The sequence below is a fragment of the Typopeltis vanoorti genome, chromosome 4 (genome assembly GCF_054136105.1).
Source record: "Typopeltis vanoorti isolate ZY-2024b chromosome 4, IOZ_Tvanoo_1.0, whole genome shotgun sequence".
Lineage (NCBI taxonomy): Eukaryota > Metazoa > Arthropoda > Arachnida > Uropygi > Thelyphonidae > Typopeltis > Typopeltis vanoorti.
In genome coordinates this window covers 153,275,432-153,293,422 of record NC_143552.1, presented here as the reverse complement: position 1 = coordinate 153,293,422, position 17,991 = coordinate 153,275,432, and the positions used below count along the sequence as shown (strand labels likewise).

General features: G+C 36.4%; 1 protein-coding gene across 2 annotated transcripts in view; it reads left to right on the top strand.

Moving 5' to 3' along the window:
- LOC150107764 (lipoma-preferred partner homolog) overlaps nucleotides 1-17,991 on the top strand; it is a 219,139-nt gene that overhangs the window by 93,953 nt on the left and 107,195 nt on the right. The window contains exons 5-6 of one of the 2 annotated variants that reach the window (XM_090391523.1): nucleotides 2,306-2,341; nucleotides 2,586-2,687. In XM_090391523.1, the coding sequence (XP_090247649.1) occupies nucleotides 2,306-2,341; nucleotides 2,586-2,687 (138 nt within the window). The remainder of the gene's footprint in view (nucleotides 1-2,305; nucleotides 2,342-2,585; nucleotides 2,688-17,991) is intronic. The other variant, XM_090391524.1, reaches the window with a different exon arrangement.

The window sequence follows — 17,991 nt, the reverse complement described above, 5'->3', positions numbered from 1 at the left end:
AACCTACAGATGAACTATCTCTGAAGATTTCAACTGCAAATTCAGATGAATCAGCTTGTGACAATTTCGAGTACAAAGAAAGTATGCATTCAAAATTTTGAATAGTGCACTAAGGGGTCATGTGGTAGCACTCAACACGATAAAAGGCAAAAGTCTAAGCGAATAGTGTTTGAAGGAAGCTTTTTTCGTGAAGGAATAAAGTTGTAAACTTACTTGTCTTGTAATGTCTCAAAGATATCTATATGATTTCATGCAGGAAAGAATTATTGGAAAGCTTGAAAAAGGCTGCAGAATTACTGATATTGCCAGATAGTTTGGAATCTCATATAGCATTGTATCCTGGCTATGGACAGCATCTCAAACCAATGGAACGTGTTCATGACATTTGTTAAGAGGTTGTCACAGTCTGTCGAGATATCTCCATACCTGTGCTTGAATGGAGCTGACAATACAGGTGGTCTCAGGTTACGGACGACCTGACTTACGGTGTTCCATACTTACGAACGGGCTCCCGATAAGGATAATTAATAATTCAGAAACTTTTTTTTTTTTTGCGCATATAAACGAACCTGCACTTCGCTGCATTGTTAAAGCAGCTCTTCCCATTATTTGGAAGTCAAATTTAAGGGCCTGGATCACACTTGCCATGTTTGAAGATTGGTTCTTGAACTGTTTTATTCCTACTGTGGAATGTTATTGTGTGTAAAAGAGAATTCCCTTTAAAATTCTGCTTCTGCTGGACAGTGCTCCTGGACATCCAATACCTTTAGATGACCTTCACCCTAATGTAAAGGTCGTATTTTTACCACCCAACACTACATCATTAATACAGCCAATGTACCAGGGAGTCATTTCTGCATTTAATGCTTATTACTTATGGCGTACATTCCCACAAGCAGTCAGGGCTAGGGAAGATTATGTGATGACCTTGAGAGAGTTCTGAAAGAATTATACCATCCATGATGCCATCATGAACTGCTGATTCTTGGGAGGAAGTGGAGCAAGCAATAACTAAAGGGATGTGGAACAAAGTGTGTCCTCAATTCTGTGATGATTTTTGTGGCTTCACAGAGGACATCGCTGAAGCCAGAAAAGCTGTGGTGGGTGGTAATTAATACATTATTATATTTAATTTTTTTTTTTTTTTACTGTGGTGGAGCATGGTGGTTTTTCTCTAGGAGATCCTGTGGGTTGTATCCAAAACATGGTCTGTGAGGCCAGATTGATCATAGGACCATCAATCAGCCCATTGGCCAAGAATACCTAATCTAGCCATCTAGATGGCACTATTAGTACTTTAGGCTTACCCTTGCTTGCTTGCTCTGTTTCAATTTTATTTAACCAACGTGAATGCCAGCATGCATGTATCTGTGTGTACGTTGTTTCCTGATGATCTTGGTTTGACTTTGACAAAATATTGGAAGCATTAATTAATGTTTTAATTATTATATATCTTCTACATTATAATATCATTCCTAAAAATACCAGTATATAATAGCCTTATGTGCATCTTGTGATTTGGCATTCAGTGAATCAGTAGTGTAGTGGTGGCAGTTGTGTATATTGTTTTTGTCTATTTTTTATATATGAAATAGAATTTTATGGAAAACTGAAAAGCACTCTGGATGTTAACAATATTATGTGCCTCTGGACCAAAAAGAGTAAAGCAACAGTATTCAGGTAGTGGAATACATGTATGTATGTATGTGTGGGAGGGGGAATCCCTTCTCCTTGTGATGGTGAAGTTTGATTTGGTGGATTTTGGGTATTGTGTGTAAGGATTATTCCCAGAAGTATTCTGTGCACTGAAAATTTTGAAACATTTTTAAGTTGATCAAATGTAAAAGATGTAAATTTTACACTCCCTTCCTGGCGCCTTATTGTACAAATTATATTATGTGGTGTTGATAGGTTTGTTTTACAAGTTGAAATTTGTTTGATCTGAATGCAATTTGTATTTTATGTCTTTGAACCTTTGATCCTCTTTGAATGGTATTCCAATCACTACATGTCTTTAAATACATTTTGAAGTTACATTTAAAATCCTCCAAATAATAGTGAGGCTAGGAAGGGAGAGGGTAGAGAATTTTTGTCATTTAGGTTAAATGAGTAGAATGCAGCTATATTGAGTAAACACAAAAGTATGAAGGGCATAGTTTTCCTTGGTGAGTTTATTTTTATTTTCAGTACTGTTCTAAAGCATTATGTCAAAATTTAAATTTATATTCATAATGTGATTAAATGCGTAGTATGTTTTAATTCATGTATGCTATAATAGAAAATTTCTTTGTTACTGTGCTGTCAGATGAGGAGGAGGAGGAGGAAGAAATACCAGTTATAGGTAAGCAGTCTACATTGATGCACTTTATGCTGTTCATATTTATGCATCTTTTTTTAATGTATGCCTGCATAAGTTATAAGCACTGAGGGTACTACACTCTCTTCTGCAAAAAAGTTCTTCTTATCCAGGATGTTTTCACCCACTTGTGTAATTGCATGTTTCATAATTTGGTTTACAAAAAAGTATTAACATTTCTTTTTAAAATATCTATTTTTAAATCATATGCCTCATGTACTTTTGACAGGAATGTGTTCTAAATGCGGTGAAAAAGTACTTGGTGAAGGCAGCGGGTGCACTGCTATGGACCAGGTGTATCATATTGCCTGTTTTACTTGCCATGTGTGTCGTAAGTAAAGTTCATTGATATGTTTAAAAGAGTTGATATTATAAATCAGATATGGTTATTTGTTATATAGTGTGTGATGTTCATCCTTAAGCAGAAATTTGATATTCATCTTTATCCTGTGCAAACTTGAAGTAGTTTTGTTTTGAGCAGAATAAAGATGAATATTGTATTGAAAAGAAAAATGTGGAGCTTCCATAGTTTAGTTGGTTTCAATGATGCCCTTTGGTTGTAAAGACCTGGGTTCAAATCCCATCTAGGGTGCAAAAAACCTTTATCAGGGCTTTTCAAATGAAGGTGAGTTAGCTAGTCTCATATGGAGACAGCAGTATTTTTCCTCCTGGAAATTCAGCTTTTTCAAAGTCTAAAAGATACTCCTGGAAAAGAAGTAAATATATTCAAAATTCCATGTAAGTCAGCAGCTGCCATGAGAGAATGCAGAGGAAACAAGTAAGAAAGTTAAGCAGCATTTAAAAATAGCTAAAAGAAGTTATTGGAAGACTTTGATAAGAGCGTAGGAGATAAATATCTCAAAAATGGCAAAATATTCTGGAGACTATTGAAGAAGCTTAGAATTCAGGAAAGATTACCCTTAAAAGAATCAGAGATGATAAAGATAACATAAAAGCTGAAGATTAAAATATTCTAGATGTCTGGACTAACTCCGCCTGAAGCTGGTTACTCTGAGTAGTGATTACTTCAGCCAGTCCCAAGCCTGGATGAAGGAGGAGGGTTGTGCATTGGGCTGGCAACCCAGTCACATAAAAAAAATTTGATGCTATGAAACCAATACAAACCTTTGAATAGTACTCAATGACAACTGACCTGGAATGGAAAAAAGGATGTGATTGGATTACGAAATAAACAGAAAAAGAAGAATAAAATAAGATGGATTGATAACGTAATCCAAGACTTGACTACTATGAAAGTGAAAGGCTGGAAAAGATTAGTCAAGGACAAAAGATCGTGGAGGCAAGTTCTACAGGAGGCTAAGGCTCACAACAGGCTGTAATGCCGGATGGTAAATAGGTAGGTAGATGTCTGGAGTAATTACTTTGAAAGACTGTTAAATTACACCAGAATTGATAAATTTGTAGTCAATATTCTAGAAGAATACAATCAGAAGTGTGTGTGTCAATACAATCAAACACCTGAAATATCGAGGCAGCTGGAGCAGATATTTTGACCAGAAATGCTCAAATATGGAGGTATAAAAGCTTTGAGGTGTGACTATTAAATAACAAGACGAGGTGCACTGTGAATCGTGTACTCATAGCAGTGGAATGTGCTTGCGCTGTGAGTGACCTTGAAGGTTCTAGAAGCAGTTGAGATGAGCATTGTTTGCTGTCGCTCGTAGTTAGTCTGTAGGCAGTTATAAAAGAAACACGTGTGAAGTTGCTTTGCCGGAATAATGTCTAATGTTAAACTAGGAGCGCATTAATCTCAAATATCTTATGAAATTGAAGAAATCGCCGACTGAGTGTTTGATGCTGTTGCAGGAAGTGTACATGATAATGTAATGCCATGGGCCCGAATGTTTGTATGGCACAATCACTTTGCTGAAGGTCGAGAAAACATTGAAGATGATGAACGACAAGTCTCCCTGTGATGGCAGGAACCGAACAAAATGTTGGAAAAATTAATGAACTTGTCCGCAACGATAAGCATTCAGATGATAGCAGACATGGTGCACATCGATAAGGAGACTGTACGACAAATTTTGTATGAGCAATTGAACATGAACAAAGTCTGCACCAAAATGGTTCCCAAAAACTTGTGTCAGCAGCCGAAAGACGCCCAGAAACAAATTTACACTAACATCATGGAACAGCTGACAGCGGAGCCAGACTTGCAGGAGAAGATCATCACATGTGATGAGACGTGGATTTTCCAGTATGATCCAGAAAATAGAGACAATCGATGCGCTGGAAAACTCCGTCACCGAGAATGAAAAAAGCAAGCATGAGCAAGTCAAAACTTAAGGCAGTGCTGATCATTTTTTTTATATCAATGGCGTGGTAATGGTTGAATGGGTACCAGAGGGTTAGACAGTTAACCAACATTATTACCTTCAGGTTCTGGTCCCAAGCTGAGAAAACGAGTGAGGAAGAAGAGACCCGATCTGTGGAAGAACAATGCTTGGGTTCTCCATCAGGCCAACACTCCAGCCCAAAGTGCACTGTCTGTAAAGCAGTATCTGGCTGATAAGAAGATCCCAATGTTGGATTATCCACCTTTCTCGCTGGACTTAGCTCCATGCGACTTTCAACTTTTTTTCCCAAAGTTGAAATCCGCATTGAAGGGCACTCATTTTCAGTCAGTGGATGAGGTAAAGGAGAAAACGGCAGCTCTGCTGAAGCAGATAACACCCGATGACTTGCAGCACTGCTTCCAACAATGGAAAATTTGTATGCAATGGTGTATAGATAGAGGAAGGGAGTATGTTGAAGGGGATAACAATTAAGTTGTACAATTGTAATTAACCACATTTTTGCATCCAGTCTTGTTATTTAATAGCCACACCTCGTACATTGACTATACTGCATAATTCAGAATTTCAAATTCCAGACAATTGGAACAGAGCTCTCATAGTTCCCACCTATTAAAAAAGGCAAATAATCTGAGAATTACAGAGGAATTTCCCTATTGAGTGTTCCAGGTAAGATTTATGCAGGCATATTTGAGACTAAGAAAATTTCTTGAAGAGAAATTTGGAGAATAAGCTCCTCACCAATACCAACTTTGCTTTATTTTTGTCTATTTCCATATTTAATATTCCATCTTCATGAAAAATCATTCTGTTTAAGCATGATTACTTCACTTGTTCTATAGGTTATATATATGTTTACCAGATTTGTAAAACTTCTTTGTATTCCCATGATTTCTTAATTGTTGGTCTTAAATAGAAAATCTAATCCTGACAGTCCTATTTAATCCATCTTGCTCTTCCCTTGGTTTCTCTTCCACAATTTTTCTTATTCTCTTCTCAAAATAGTCTTACATAAATTTTACTTGGAACACTCAGCAGTGAAAGTCTTTTGTAATTCTCACATTCAGTTTTTTTCTCTTCCTTGTTTTTTAAATGGGATTATAAAATGTATTTATCTTGATTTGTGAGCCTTTCTAGTAGAACACTGTTTTCTCCATCCACATTTCAGGTTTCTTAATTTTTTTTCTACTTCTTGAATTGATATGTGCTCTCGACTTCAGATCTCTTGAGCATTTTCTACCAGTATTGTGCCACTTTTTTGTTTCATTTAACATCTGCAAAGAAATTCTCCAGACATCCAGAATGTTTTATCTTCAGTTCAGTTTTTACAGTTCCTCTTTCCTTCATTTCAATAGTCTCCACAACATTTTGCCACATTCTTGTTATTTATCCTCTATATTCTTCTTATCAAAATTTTCCATGACTTTTATTTAGCTCACACACACACACACACACAGCTTAGCTTTACCTTTCATTTTTCTCTGTATCCTCTCAGAGTGTATCTGACTTACTCTTTTGATTTATTTTATTTTTTTCCAGGATGGCCTCTTTAACATATTGAGTACACCGTGAAGTTTGGATTTTTCTTTCCTTGCAAACAACTTCACCTTGTGTCTTTGACTGAATCAAGTGATGTTTTCTTCAGAGTCTGCCACTGTCTTTAAGCTTTGGTTCTTGTTTTCAGAATGTTTCATTTTTTCCTTCGATAACTTTAGCATATATGAATCTACTGATAACATCTGAAAGCTGTTCCACTTTGATTCTTTAATGTTTTTTATTTATTTTTTTATGTACTGTATTGTCTTTTCAATATGACATTCATTTTATCATGCTCAAAACTTAGCAGATTAATTCAAAGGAAAATTGCGGTAGTGTAATGAGATTGTCTCTATAAAGAGAAGATTTTTATTCAGAGTATTTAGTATTTACACAAGGGTTCAATTCCGATTGGTGCAATGACTTTTAGAATCTGGAAGTCACTGACTCAAGACCAAATACAAAAATATATCCATTTAATAAAACTAAAACAATATATACACTTTAAATAAAATTACAATATTTCAAAAATACTGAATCCAAGGCATAAAATAAATCTGCACTTTAGAGATTTTCTTATTCAAAAATATTAAAATCACCCATTCTCTGACTCATTCTATTACAGGATTGTTTAACATATACTTAATCACATCTACCAGACTAAACAGTTTCCACAATAACAAAATGTTTATAGTCAGTTTCTTTGTTACGGTCTTTTCCGAAAATATAAATATTTTCTTCTTCTTTTCTCTGGAATCCTTTCTTATAACTGTTACATAGCATAAAATATTGTTCCTTCTGTCTCACTGAAGTATAAATATTTCTTACCTCTTGTCGTTCTATTTGAACGCACAATTTACTGTACCAGAGAAAACAGTTTCTTCTACTACTTCATAAACAACATATCTAAGTTGAGCTAATTCAGTCGCCTTTTCCAATTGAAATAACAAATTGATCCAACGTCCTTGAGATAGATGAAACTTTCCTATCAGTGTTTCCTCGAACATTCAATTAGAACATTGACTGCAGTATCTTCATTTATTTACTAAATACTTGTTGACAGTTTCAACTCCTCCAGTTTAAGGACTCTCAGTTCTATGATTCCTTTTCGGAATTTTGTATTAATATTCTCCCGACTGTCACATAAAACTAAAAAAAATTCCTAAGAACAAAATTCTCTGGTCTGTGTTTTTACACTTCCATTAGCTCTCTCTCTCTCGTTTTCCTCATTACCATAATACTGAACGCTCTCTTTGTCAGCTGTCAATCACCCATCAAACCCATCGGAGAGCATGTGCACTCCATGTAAATGACAAGTGAGAAGCTAAGTATAATGGCTGACAGGTTGTCTCCATTAGCCTAATGAGAACGTCTTTTCAAAATGCAACGCTTGATATTTTTAAATTGCAATAACAGGATCGAAAGTAACACAATTATCAGAATTTAGTAAATGCATCAAAATTTCAAATACTTCACATTTCTTGATATGCACTAGACACACTATGACAATACCACATAACTGTATTATGCATTACTAGCTCCCTACTGTAAAAATAGGTGCTTAAGGGTCAAAGCTGTATAACTGAGAGGAGACCTCCACATAGCCTTTAAAGGAATGCGGAGAACCGACCAGGGCTTCTGACCTAATGTCCAATCCTCACCTTCTCGTGGTGCACCCTGTTGGGTATCTACTTTGATACTGAACGAACGAGGATGAGCTGGCAATTTGGGATTTAGCCGACCAAATTGTATTCTTATTGGTTAAACCAAAATAAAAAAATGATGGTACGACATGACAAAATTTCATGCCAGCTGGGGCGTCGCCCGGTTAAACAAGGCCCCCATTGTTTTCGCTAGGGAACCAGAGCAAACAGCAAAAAGTCAGCTACTGGAATGAATCTGAAAACAAACCCCAACTCAAAATCACCAGAGTTAAAGATCGGCACTACCAACATAAGAAGCCTGAATGGCAAAGACATGGAGCTAGCTGAGGAATTAGATAAGTACCAGATCGACATAATAGGGGTGACTGAAACAAAAAAAGACAAAAACTTGTGAGATCTTCCTGAGCAATAAATACAAAATGTTATATTCAGGCAATGACAATCAAGGAAAAGGAGGAGTAGCCACAGTATTCAACACAAAATACGAGGCTAATCTTCTTGAATGGCAGGCAGTGTCAAGTAAAGGGATGTGGGCAAATATAAGAATGGGGAACTGGACAATGAGATTTATTGTGCCTGTGGTCCCACAGAAGGTTCTACTAAGGTAGAAGTGGAAGAATTTTTTAAGGCTTCAGAAAAAGCAACTGACAATGAAAAAGGAAAAGTTGGTCCTTGTTGGGGATCTAAATAGCAGAGTAGGAAATGATTGTGAGACATATAAAAATATTTTTGGAAAATTTGGAGAAAAGAGTAAAGCTAATAATAATGGCAAATATCTGTTGGATTTCTGCTCAGGACATGGACTGGTTATTACTAACACCATGTTCCAACATAAAAATGTGCACAAATTCACATGGAGAGAAGAGGCAAGGAATAAGAAAAGTCTCATTGACTATGTTATTGTTGATAGTGATGTTTTCTCCCTGGTGCAGGACACCAGGGTGTACAGAGGATTTGAAATTGGAAGTGATCACTATTTAGTCTTGAGCAAGATAAAATTGAATTTCATATTGAAAAGAATAACATGTAAGAAAGTTTTAAAGCGAATAAAAGTTGATGTGAACTGTAGACTAAAATACACAAAGATTATTGAAGAAAAAATGAGAGAGTTTGAGAACAAAACTATAACAGAGATCTGTATTTAAGTTTTGTCGATTTGGAAAAGGCATATGACAAGGTGCCAAGAGAGAAGCTATTCAATACGCTACAGTTATATGGTGTCAATGGGGCATTATATCAAGCAATACTTAGTCTTTATTTGAGTTGTGAGTCAGCAGTTAGAATTGAAGGAAATACAGGAAGATGGTTTAATGTTAAATCTGGTGTGAGAAAAGGATGTACATTATCCCCTCTGTTATTCATTATCTATATGGATCACATTATGAAGGAAAGTGGTATTAAACATGATATCAAAATTGGAGATGTTAATGTCAGTTGTTTGCTTTATGCGGATGATGTTATACTTCTAAATAAATCCGCTACAAGTTTGCAAGATTCTCTGACTAAATTGAATAGCTGTTGTAATAGCTATGGTATGAAGGTCAGCAATAAAAAGACAAAGACAATGAAAATAGGCAAAATCATTGAAAATGTCAACTGTGTTGTGAATGGAGAACCTGTGGAACAAGTGAAACATTTCAGCTACTTAGGCACGATTTTTACTGAAGATGGTAAATTAAATATAGAAATAGACAACAGAATCAGCAAAGCTGGTATGGTAGGAAGTCAATTGAATAAATTCATATGGAATAAGAGAGAAATTAGTGGGAACACTAAATTAGCTGTTTACAAGACAGTGTTCAAACCAGTTTTAACTTATGGATCTGGGAGCTGGGTCAGAAGTAAAACACTTGACCAAAGACTAGAGACCGCAGATATGAGAGTCCTGAGAAAGATTATAGGCGTGAACCGATGGCATCAATGGCAATATCATATTAAAAACGAGGATATTAGGAAAGAACTTGACATTGTCAACATCCAGGAATGCATTAGCAGAGCTAATCTGAGGTGGTGTGGTCACTTAAACAGAATGGGCGAAGAAAGATAAGCCAAACAAGTTTTCTCTGCCAGGTTGGCAGCAAAACGACCCAGAGGAAGACCAAGATATAGGTGGATTGATACGGTACAAAGTGCCTTAGACGATAGAAATATAAGATCTGATAATGTTGGAGTCTTGACAAGTAACAGACTGATTTGGAAGAAAATTGTAGATAGGAAGTTAGTAATGATGTAATTTTTTTTCATGTAGTACTATCAAATCCTGTACACCCTTTGAGAGTACATGGCAGGAATTTGATGATGATGATACTGTAAAAATATTCATAATTTAAAATTATGATTATTTTTACAGTAGGAAGCTAGTAATCCATAATGCAGTTATGTGATATTGTCATACAATTTCTGTTATAAGCATAGCTTTTGATTTTTACTATTTGGATGTTATAATGAAAATAACTAATTTCTGCTCTCTCAGGCACTACCTATTGGAAATAACCTTATGAGACTTCATTATGTTTCAAGCAATACAGAAAGGACTCATGTTGAAGTTTAATGGAGAAAACACACATCTAAGAGATAATTGCTAAATAAATTTATATAGTTAATAAGCCAATATTTCATCTTGTTCACCAAGGCATCTTTATTGGCATAAATAAATACAGCTAAGCATGTACATGCAGGAAGGCAAACATAGAGTATGAAAAGCAGAATCCTACAGTTCTGACTATAGGTTCAGTGATGAAGGTCTCACATATTTTAGGTAAAGTGAAGCAAATTTTTTCAAGTTTGTTGAATGCTGTGTCATATTCTAGAAATTATCTCTCCAATATGTATCTGTTTCTGTATGAAAAGGAGGGCTTTGTGATGATTTGTATCCATTGCATACTGCTAATCTGCCTGCATGCACATGCTTAGTTGTATTTCTTTGTGCCTATCAAGATGCCTTGGTGATCCAGGCAAAACATGGGCATAGTAATTTATTAGCTAAATGATTTTAGTTAGTAATTATTATTTCTAAATAGTGGTTTCGCCATTACATTTCAACACAAGTGATAACCAACATCTAAGCATCAATACCGGATTATGGAGAAAACTGGGGGGGGGGCAAGAATTTTACCACCTTGAAAAAGATGCTGGGCAATGTGTTTTGTAAATAATAATTATCATCTGACCTCCATGGAGTCAGCCTCATCGTGGGAGGTACACAATATTGCACACATGCTCATCCAACCATGCTGCCTTAAACCGATTCATTGTGTCTACATTCATAACCCACTCAGGCAATGCATTCCACTCATCAACCACTCTCCATGCAAAGAACCTATTCCATACTTCTCTGCTCACACCTCCTTATACATTTTCCAGCAATGGCCTCTTGTTCTACCTCCCCCCTCTCCCATTTTATGAAAAATCTCTTCCATGTCAACCTGATAACTCCTAACCAGCTTATGTCTCATTTATATCCCACCCCTCCTCTTATTCACAAGGTTTTGAACTTACATTTTCACAATATGTTCTTGTACTTCACATTCCATGAAAGGTAGTTATTCAAAAATGACTACCTTTTTGAATCTTCTCTGGACCCTTTCTAACATATCCTCATCACCACGAAACCCACGACCAAATCTGCACAATAATCCATATGGAGCCTTATCAAGGCCTTATACAGTAGTATCATAACCTCTTTATTTCTGCATGTCAGGATCCTCTGCATCATTGCCATTATCCGATGTGATGTCTTCACTTGTGTGGTGTGGCCCTGAATTTCAGGTCCTTGTTCACCACCACTCCCAGATCTCATCTTCTCTACTTCAAAGTTTCCCCACCAAGTTTACACTTTGCAACATTGAACTGATAGTTCCACTTACCTTGCTCATTCATGCAATCTATTCAAGTCCTCCTGCAAGGCCATAACGTCTGCTTGACTCTGCATTGCTCTCCCCAATTTTACATCTCCAAACAGCACACCACCTTCCTCTTTCGGGATACTGCTCCCATGGACAGCTTTCTGATAGCTATCTGACAGCCGGTCACTGATCCAACTCAGAAGTCTGTTATACAATCCCATCTGTTTCAATTTCATTTACCAGCTTGTCGTGTGGCAGTCTATCAAAAGCTTTTGCAAAATCCAAGCCACTGTATGTGCATCTCCCTTGTCCAAGGTATTTGTCATAGTTATAGTACATAATGTACACGTCTTGTTATAGTACATAAGTTAGTAAAATATGATCTCCATTTAACAAACCCATGCTGATGTTATGTCATTAAATTTTCCTTAAATCTTGTTTAGTTTAATTATAAGCTTGTCTCTCAATAATTGCTATTAGGCTCTTCCTATATCTCACTGACTCAAATATCTATCACTGCGTATGTTCTTACTCTAAGTGGGAGGCAAACTAACTACTCTGGCCGATCTTTAGATTGTACACGTGCTTATTCCAATTAGTAAAGATCAATCGTTAACAAAGAAAGAATCCTTTGATCTAGCTGTCTGGAGCATTTCCTTTTCAGATCTTGGCAAAATTTATTTTTTCTGATGCACCAGCCAATATTCCTATAATAGAAGACTCTTATTCAGGGAAACTTTTCTAGACTTTAAAAGCACATTTGTGAACAATTTAGTACCCTTACTCATTAAACTAAATACTCTACTAAGTTATATAATCTTTGTTTGCAGTCAGTCTCAAGTTGAGTAATGTGGGCAAATATGAGAATGGGGAACTGGACAATGAGACTTATTTGTGCCTATGGTCCCACAGAAGGTTCTAGTAAGGTAGAAGTGGAGGAATTTTTTGAAGCTTTAGAAAAAGCAACTGACACAATGAAAAAGGAAAAGTTGGTCCTTGTTGGGGATCTAAATAGCAGAGTAGGAAATGATTGTGAGGCATACAAAAATATTTTGGGAAAATTTGGAGAAAAGAGCAAAGGTAATAATAATGGCAAATATCTGTTGGATTTCTGCTCAGGACATGGACTGGTTATTACTAACACCATGTTCCAACATAAAAATGTGCATAAATTCACATGGAGAGAAGAGGCTAGGAATAAGAAAAGTCTCATTGACTATGTTATTGTTGATAGTGACGTTTTCTCCCTTGGAAGGACACCAGAGTGTACAGAGGATTTGAAATTGGAAGTGATCACTATTTAGTCTTGAGCAGGATAAAATTGAATTTCATATTGAAAAGAATAACATGTAAGAAAGTTTTAAAGCGAATAAAAGTTGAGCAGCTCTCAGATGTGAACTGTAGACTAAAATACAGAAAGATTATTGAAAAGAAAATGAAGAGTTTGAGAACAGGAATCAAACCTTGGAGATTCAGTGGCAAATTCTGAAGAAAACATTGATTGATTCTGCCAGAGAGGCATGTGGTGAGGTTGTGTGCAAGGATAAAAAAAATCAGAACTCCCTGGTGGACTCAGGAAGTTAGAGGCAGTGAAGGAAAAGAAGAAAGCATATCAGAAGTTCCTGTCAAATAAGTCAGCTTGTGCTCTTAAAGAATATAGAGACAAATGCAAGAATGCTAAACACTGTGTAAAACTAGCTAAATAAAAGACATGGGAGGACTTTGGCAAGAATATAGAAAATAAATATCAAGAAGGTGGCAAAATATTCTGGAGGTTGTTGAGGAAGCTTAGGAATGGAGGAAAGAGTGCTATAAAAGGAGTTAGAGATGATAAAGGTGACATGAAAACTGGAGAAAAAGATATCCTTGAAGTATGGAGTAATTACTTTGAAAAACTGCTAAATGAAACAAGCAGTGATGACAGCACAGTGGTAAAAGACACTGACCAGGCATGCAAGCAGGAATACATATCCATACTTGAAGTAGAAAAAGCTATCAAAGGCTTGAAATGTGGAAAGGCAGCAGGAGTAGATGATATTCGACCAGAAATGCCGAAGTACGGTGGTATAAGAGTCTTACAGTGGCTGCACTGCATAGTTCAGAAAGACTGGACAGAGGGACGAATTCCCGATGATTGGAGTAGAGCTCTCATAGTACCCATATATAAAAAGGGAAATAAAACTGCATGTGAGAATTACAGAGGTATTTCCCTACTGAGTGTTCCTGGCAAGATCTATGCAAGTATACTTGAGAAACGGTTGAGAAGAATTGTGGAAGAAAAGCTTGGTGAAGAACAAGCTGGATTCAGGCCAAACAGAGGCTGTCAGGATCAGATCTTCACTTTACGACAAATAGTTGAGAAAGCATGGGAATATAACAAAGATCTGTATTTAAGTTTTGTCGATTTGGAAAAGTCGCATGATAAGGTGCCAAGAGAGAACCTATTCAGTACAGCAGTTATATGGTGTCAATGGGACATTATATCAAGCAATACTTAGTCTTTATTTGAGCTGTAAGTCAGCAGTTAGAATTGAAGGAAGTACAGGAAGATGGTTTAATGTTAAATCTGGTGTGAGACAAGGATGTACATTATCCCCTCTGTTATTCATTATCTATATGGATCACATTATCAAGGAAAGTGGTATTAAACATGATATCAAAATTGGAGATGTTAATGTCAGCTCTTTGCTTTATGCAGATGGTGTTATACTTCTAAATAAATCCACTACAAGTCTGCAAGATTCTCTGACTGAATTGAATAGCTGTTGTAATAGATATGGTATGAAGGTCAGCAATAAAAAGACAAAGACAATGAAAATAGGTAGAATCATTGAAAATGTCAACTGTGTTGTGAATGGAGAACCTGTGGAACAAGTAAAACATTTCAGCTAACTTAGGCACGATTTTTACTGAAGATGGTAAATTAAATATAGAAATAAACAACAGAATCAGCAAAGCTGGTATGGTAGGAAGTCAGTTGAATAAATTCATATGGAATAAAAGAGAAATTAGTCAGAACACTGAATTAGCTGTATACAAGACAGTGTTCAAACCAGTTTTAACTTATGGATCTGAGAGCTGGGTCAGAAGTAAAACACTTGACCAAAGACTAGAGACCGCAGATATGAGAGTCCCGAGAAAGATTAGAGGCGTGAACAGATGGCATCAATGGCAATATCATATTAAAAACGAGGATATTAGAAAAGAACTTGACATTGTCTGCATCCAGGAATGCATTAGCAGAGCTAATCTCAGGTGGTATGGTCACCTAAACAGAATGGGTGAGGAAAGATTAGCAAAACAAGTGTTCTCTGCCAGGTTGGCAGCAAAACGACCCAGAGGAAGACCAAGATATAGGTGGATTGATACGGTGCAAAGTGCCTTAGATGATAGAAATACAAGATCTGATAATGTTGGAGTCTTGACAAGTAACAGACTGATTTGGAGGAAAATTGTAGATAGGAAGTTAGTAATGATATAATTTTTTCATGTAGTACTATCATATCCTGTATACCCCTTGTAGGTACATGGCAGGAATTTGATGATGATGTTTGCAGTCGTGACCTCTATTACAACATATTATACTATCTTTCCCCTTTCTCCCGCTATGGTTCAGATTTTACGAGTGGTATTTTTGGTTCATATTATAGGCAACACACAGATATACACGAAACATCGTATTTATTGGGAATCTTAAATCATTTACATCTAATCATATCTCACATTCAACTAAGTCAATGCTATATTTTATCAAACTATGTGAAACCAACTGACATTCTAACAGATGATAATAAACACTTTCCTTTAAGTTAAGTTATTAAACACACATATTATACACCAATTAGATCCAACTACTATTCTGCTTACAAGATTAGTCACGCTCACTAAATATGACACAGATCTCTATAATCATTTCCGGACAATCTGTCTAAAGGAAACTATCTGGTACTAAACAAATATTTAAAGCTCTCTAATTCAGTCCACACTTGATTATCAGTTTGTAAGCTTCCTTTTCTTATCTAATGGGGAACAAATATCAAAATCACTACATTACCATGTCCATGATGGGATCTTCAGATCGGTCTGTTTCTACTTTCTTTGTCCTGGCACAACACGTTACTTTCACACGCTTGTTTCTTTGTGGTGGGAATTTAGCTGGTAGCCCTTTCAAACATCTGCTTTGCTGCTGGCATTATGTCCATGACATTCTGGTTCTGCTTTCGATGATTCCTGGCGTTCTGCCGTAGGAACATGGGATATGTTTGCGATTCATCTAGACAAAATCTCCAGTGAAAGAATGTGGGTAGCACATGGCGATACCTTGCGCTTAGCACCGTCTGGAACTTCGATCATCGAGGTCCGACATTGGAATAACGTCTCGAATCCATTCAAGATCTGCCATTCCGCGGGAGGGAACGAACAAGCCAAAAAAAAACTGGAACACTGAGAGCGAGGGGGTGGTGCAAACTCTTTTTATTCTCCCCTCTATTTTTTACCGTTGGCGTCCTCTTTTGAACCGAGGCTGACCTTCACTGCCACTGCGATATGTTACCTCACATGATTTTCGAGTAACTTACACAAAATTCAGCGTGCGTCATCTTCCAAGATTTATACTGCTCAGGCTCGGTGTTTGCCCTAAGGTTCGCACGTGACCCTTGAACTATCGTTTACACTGTGTCTGTTCCTTCGTATACAAAATACCTTATAAGAACTATTCTTTATACGAATTCTCTACATGATTTTGGGGGGGGGGTAACATTAAATTCTGTAATTCTACATAAAGAGGTAATATTCTAACATTATTTACAGCAGACATTTCATCCATTCTACTTGAGTAGAAGCTCTTTTTCTTGTCTATTGTTTTAGACTTGTAACATCCTGAATGAATAAATTCCTTTCATAAATGTTTCATTCAGGATACACTGTAACTGTTTTTTTAGTTTGTTAAAATGCTGCTGTTATCAACCCCAATTTCTGTATCCTACTTCTCACCAATCTCTTCAGTACCTTCACAACTCCAGATATACAGATCAGCCTATAATTTGAATCCATAGCCTTATTTGCAGTGGAACAATTTTACCTTCTTTCCACTCCCTTGGTACCTGTGCTGTTGTAAGCCTTATTAAACAGGCATGCTACTGCCAGTTCGTTCCCTGGAATATTCCCTTAAGACACATAGTGATATGTCATCAAATCCTATTGCCTTATTAACATCAAGGTTATTTATTTCTTCAAATACCTCTTGCTCACTCACAATTAAGCCATCCTCTCCTATGTCCCCTACACTTAAGTTGCTCATGATTTCACCCTGCTGAGGATGGAAACACTTTATAATTGATCACGAGTACCTCAACAATGTCTTCTGCAACAGTTACCATTCTACCATTTTCATCCATTAACATCATCTTACCATGATCCATTCTTCCTTCTGCTTGCCACATATCTAAAAAAACATCTAAGGTTTTTCCTTTACCTAATTTGCCAATTTTTGCTCATACTGCATTTTTGTTTTCCTTACTAAATAAGTCACTCTCCTGGCTTGTTCTTTATACTCTACATGTAACTGATTATTACCATTATTCATCCTGTACTGTCTCCGAAGTATCTTCCAGATTTCATACTTAAGTCCCCTCATTTATCCACTTACACTTACTTTATTCAGCGTTTTGGCCTTTGGAATACAGTCACGCATTGATGCTGTTATATATTTCTTTGTCACTTCCCAAGCAGCATTTATTTCCTTATCGCTCAACTCCTCATTCCATGCTGTAGATCCAAGCTGTCTCTTAAGCTTGTCATAATCACCAGCCTTATAATTCCACATATATCCTTTCCTCACAGAAGTCTGCATATTGCTAGCCGCAACCCAGGTGATCACTTTGTGATCATTCTTACGAACTGGAGGACAGTGCGAAACCCCCACTCACAATTACATCCTCTGATGAAATGATCAGATCTAAAACTCTTGATCCTTGCATGCTCTCCTTTACATGTTGCCTGAGATAATTATCTATCTATCAGTAATGATGTAATTTTTTCAGGTACTACCATTTTTGTTCTCAATTTATCTATGGTACTGATGTACTGTTAATTTTTTTTAGGTTTTTTTTTTAAATTTTTTTTTTGATTTTTTTCCTCTCTTAAAGTCTTCCTTTATCAGAGCTTATGCTAATTATGTAACTGGTGTGAGAATTGTAGATGTCAAAGCTGTAATTCAGAACAAGTCAGAGTTTAAAGAAAAAATAATCTACATTTTAATCATTATTTATTCT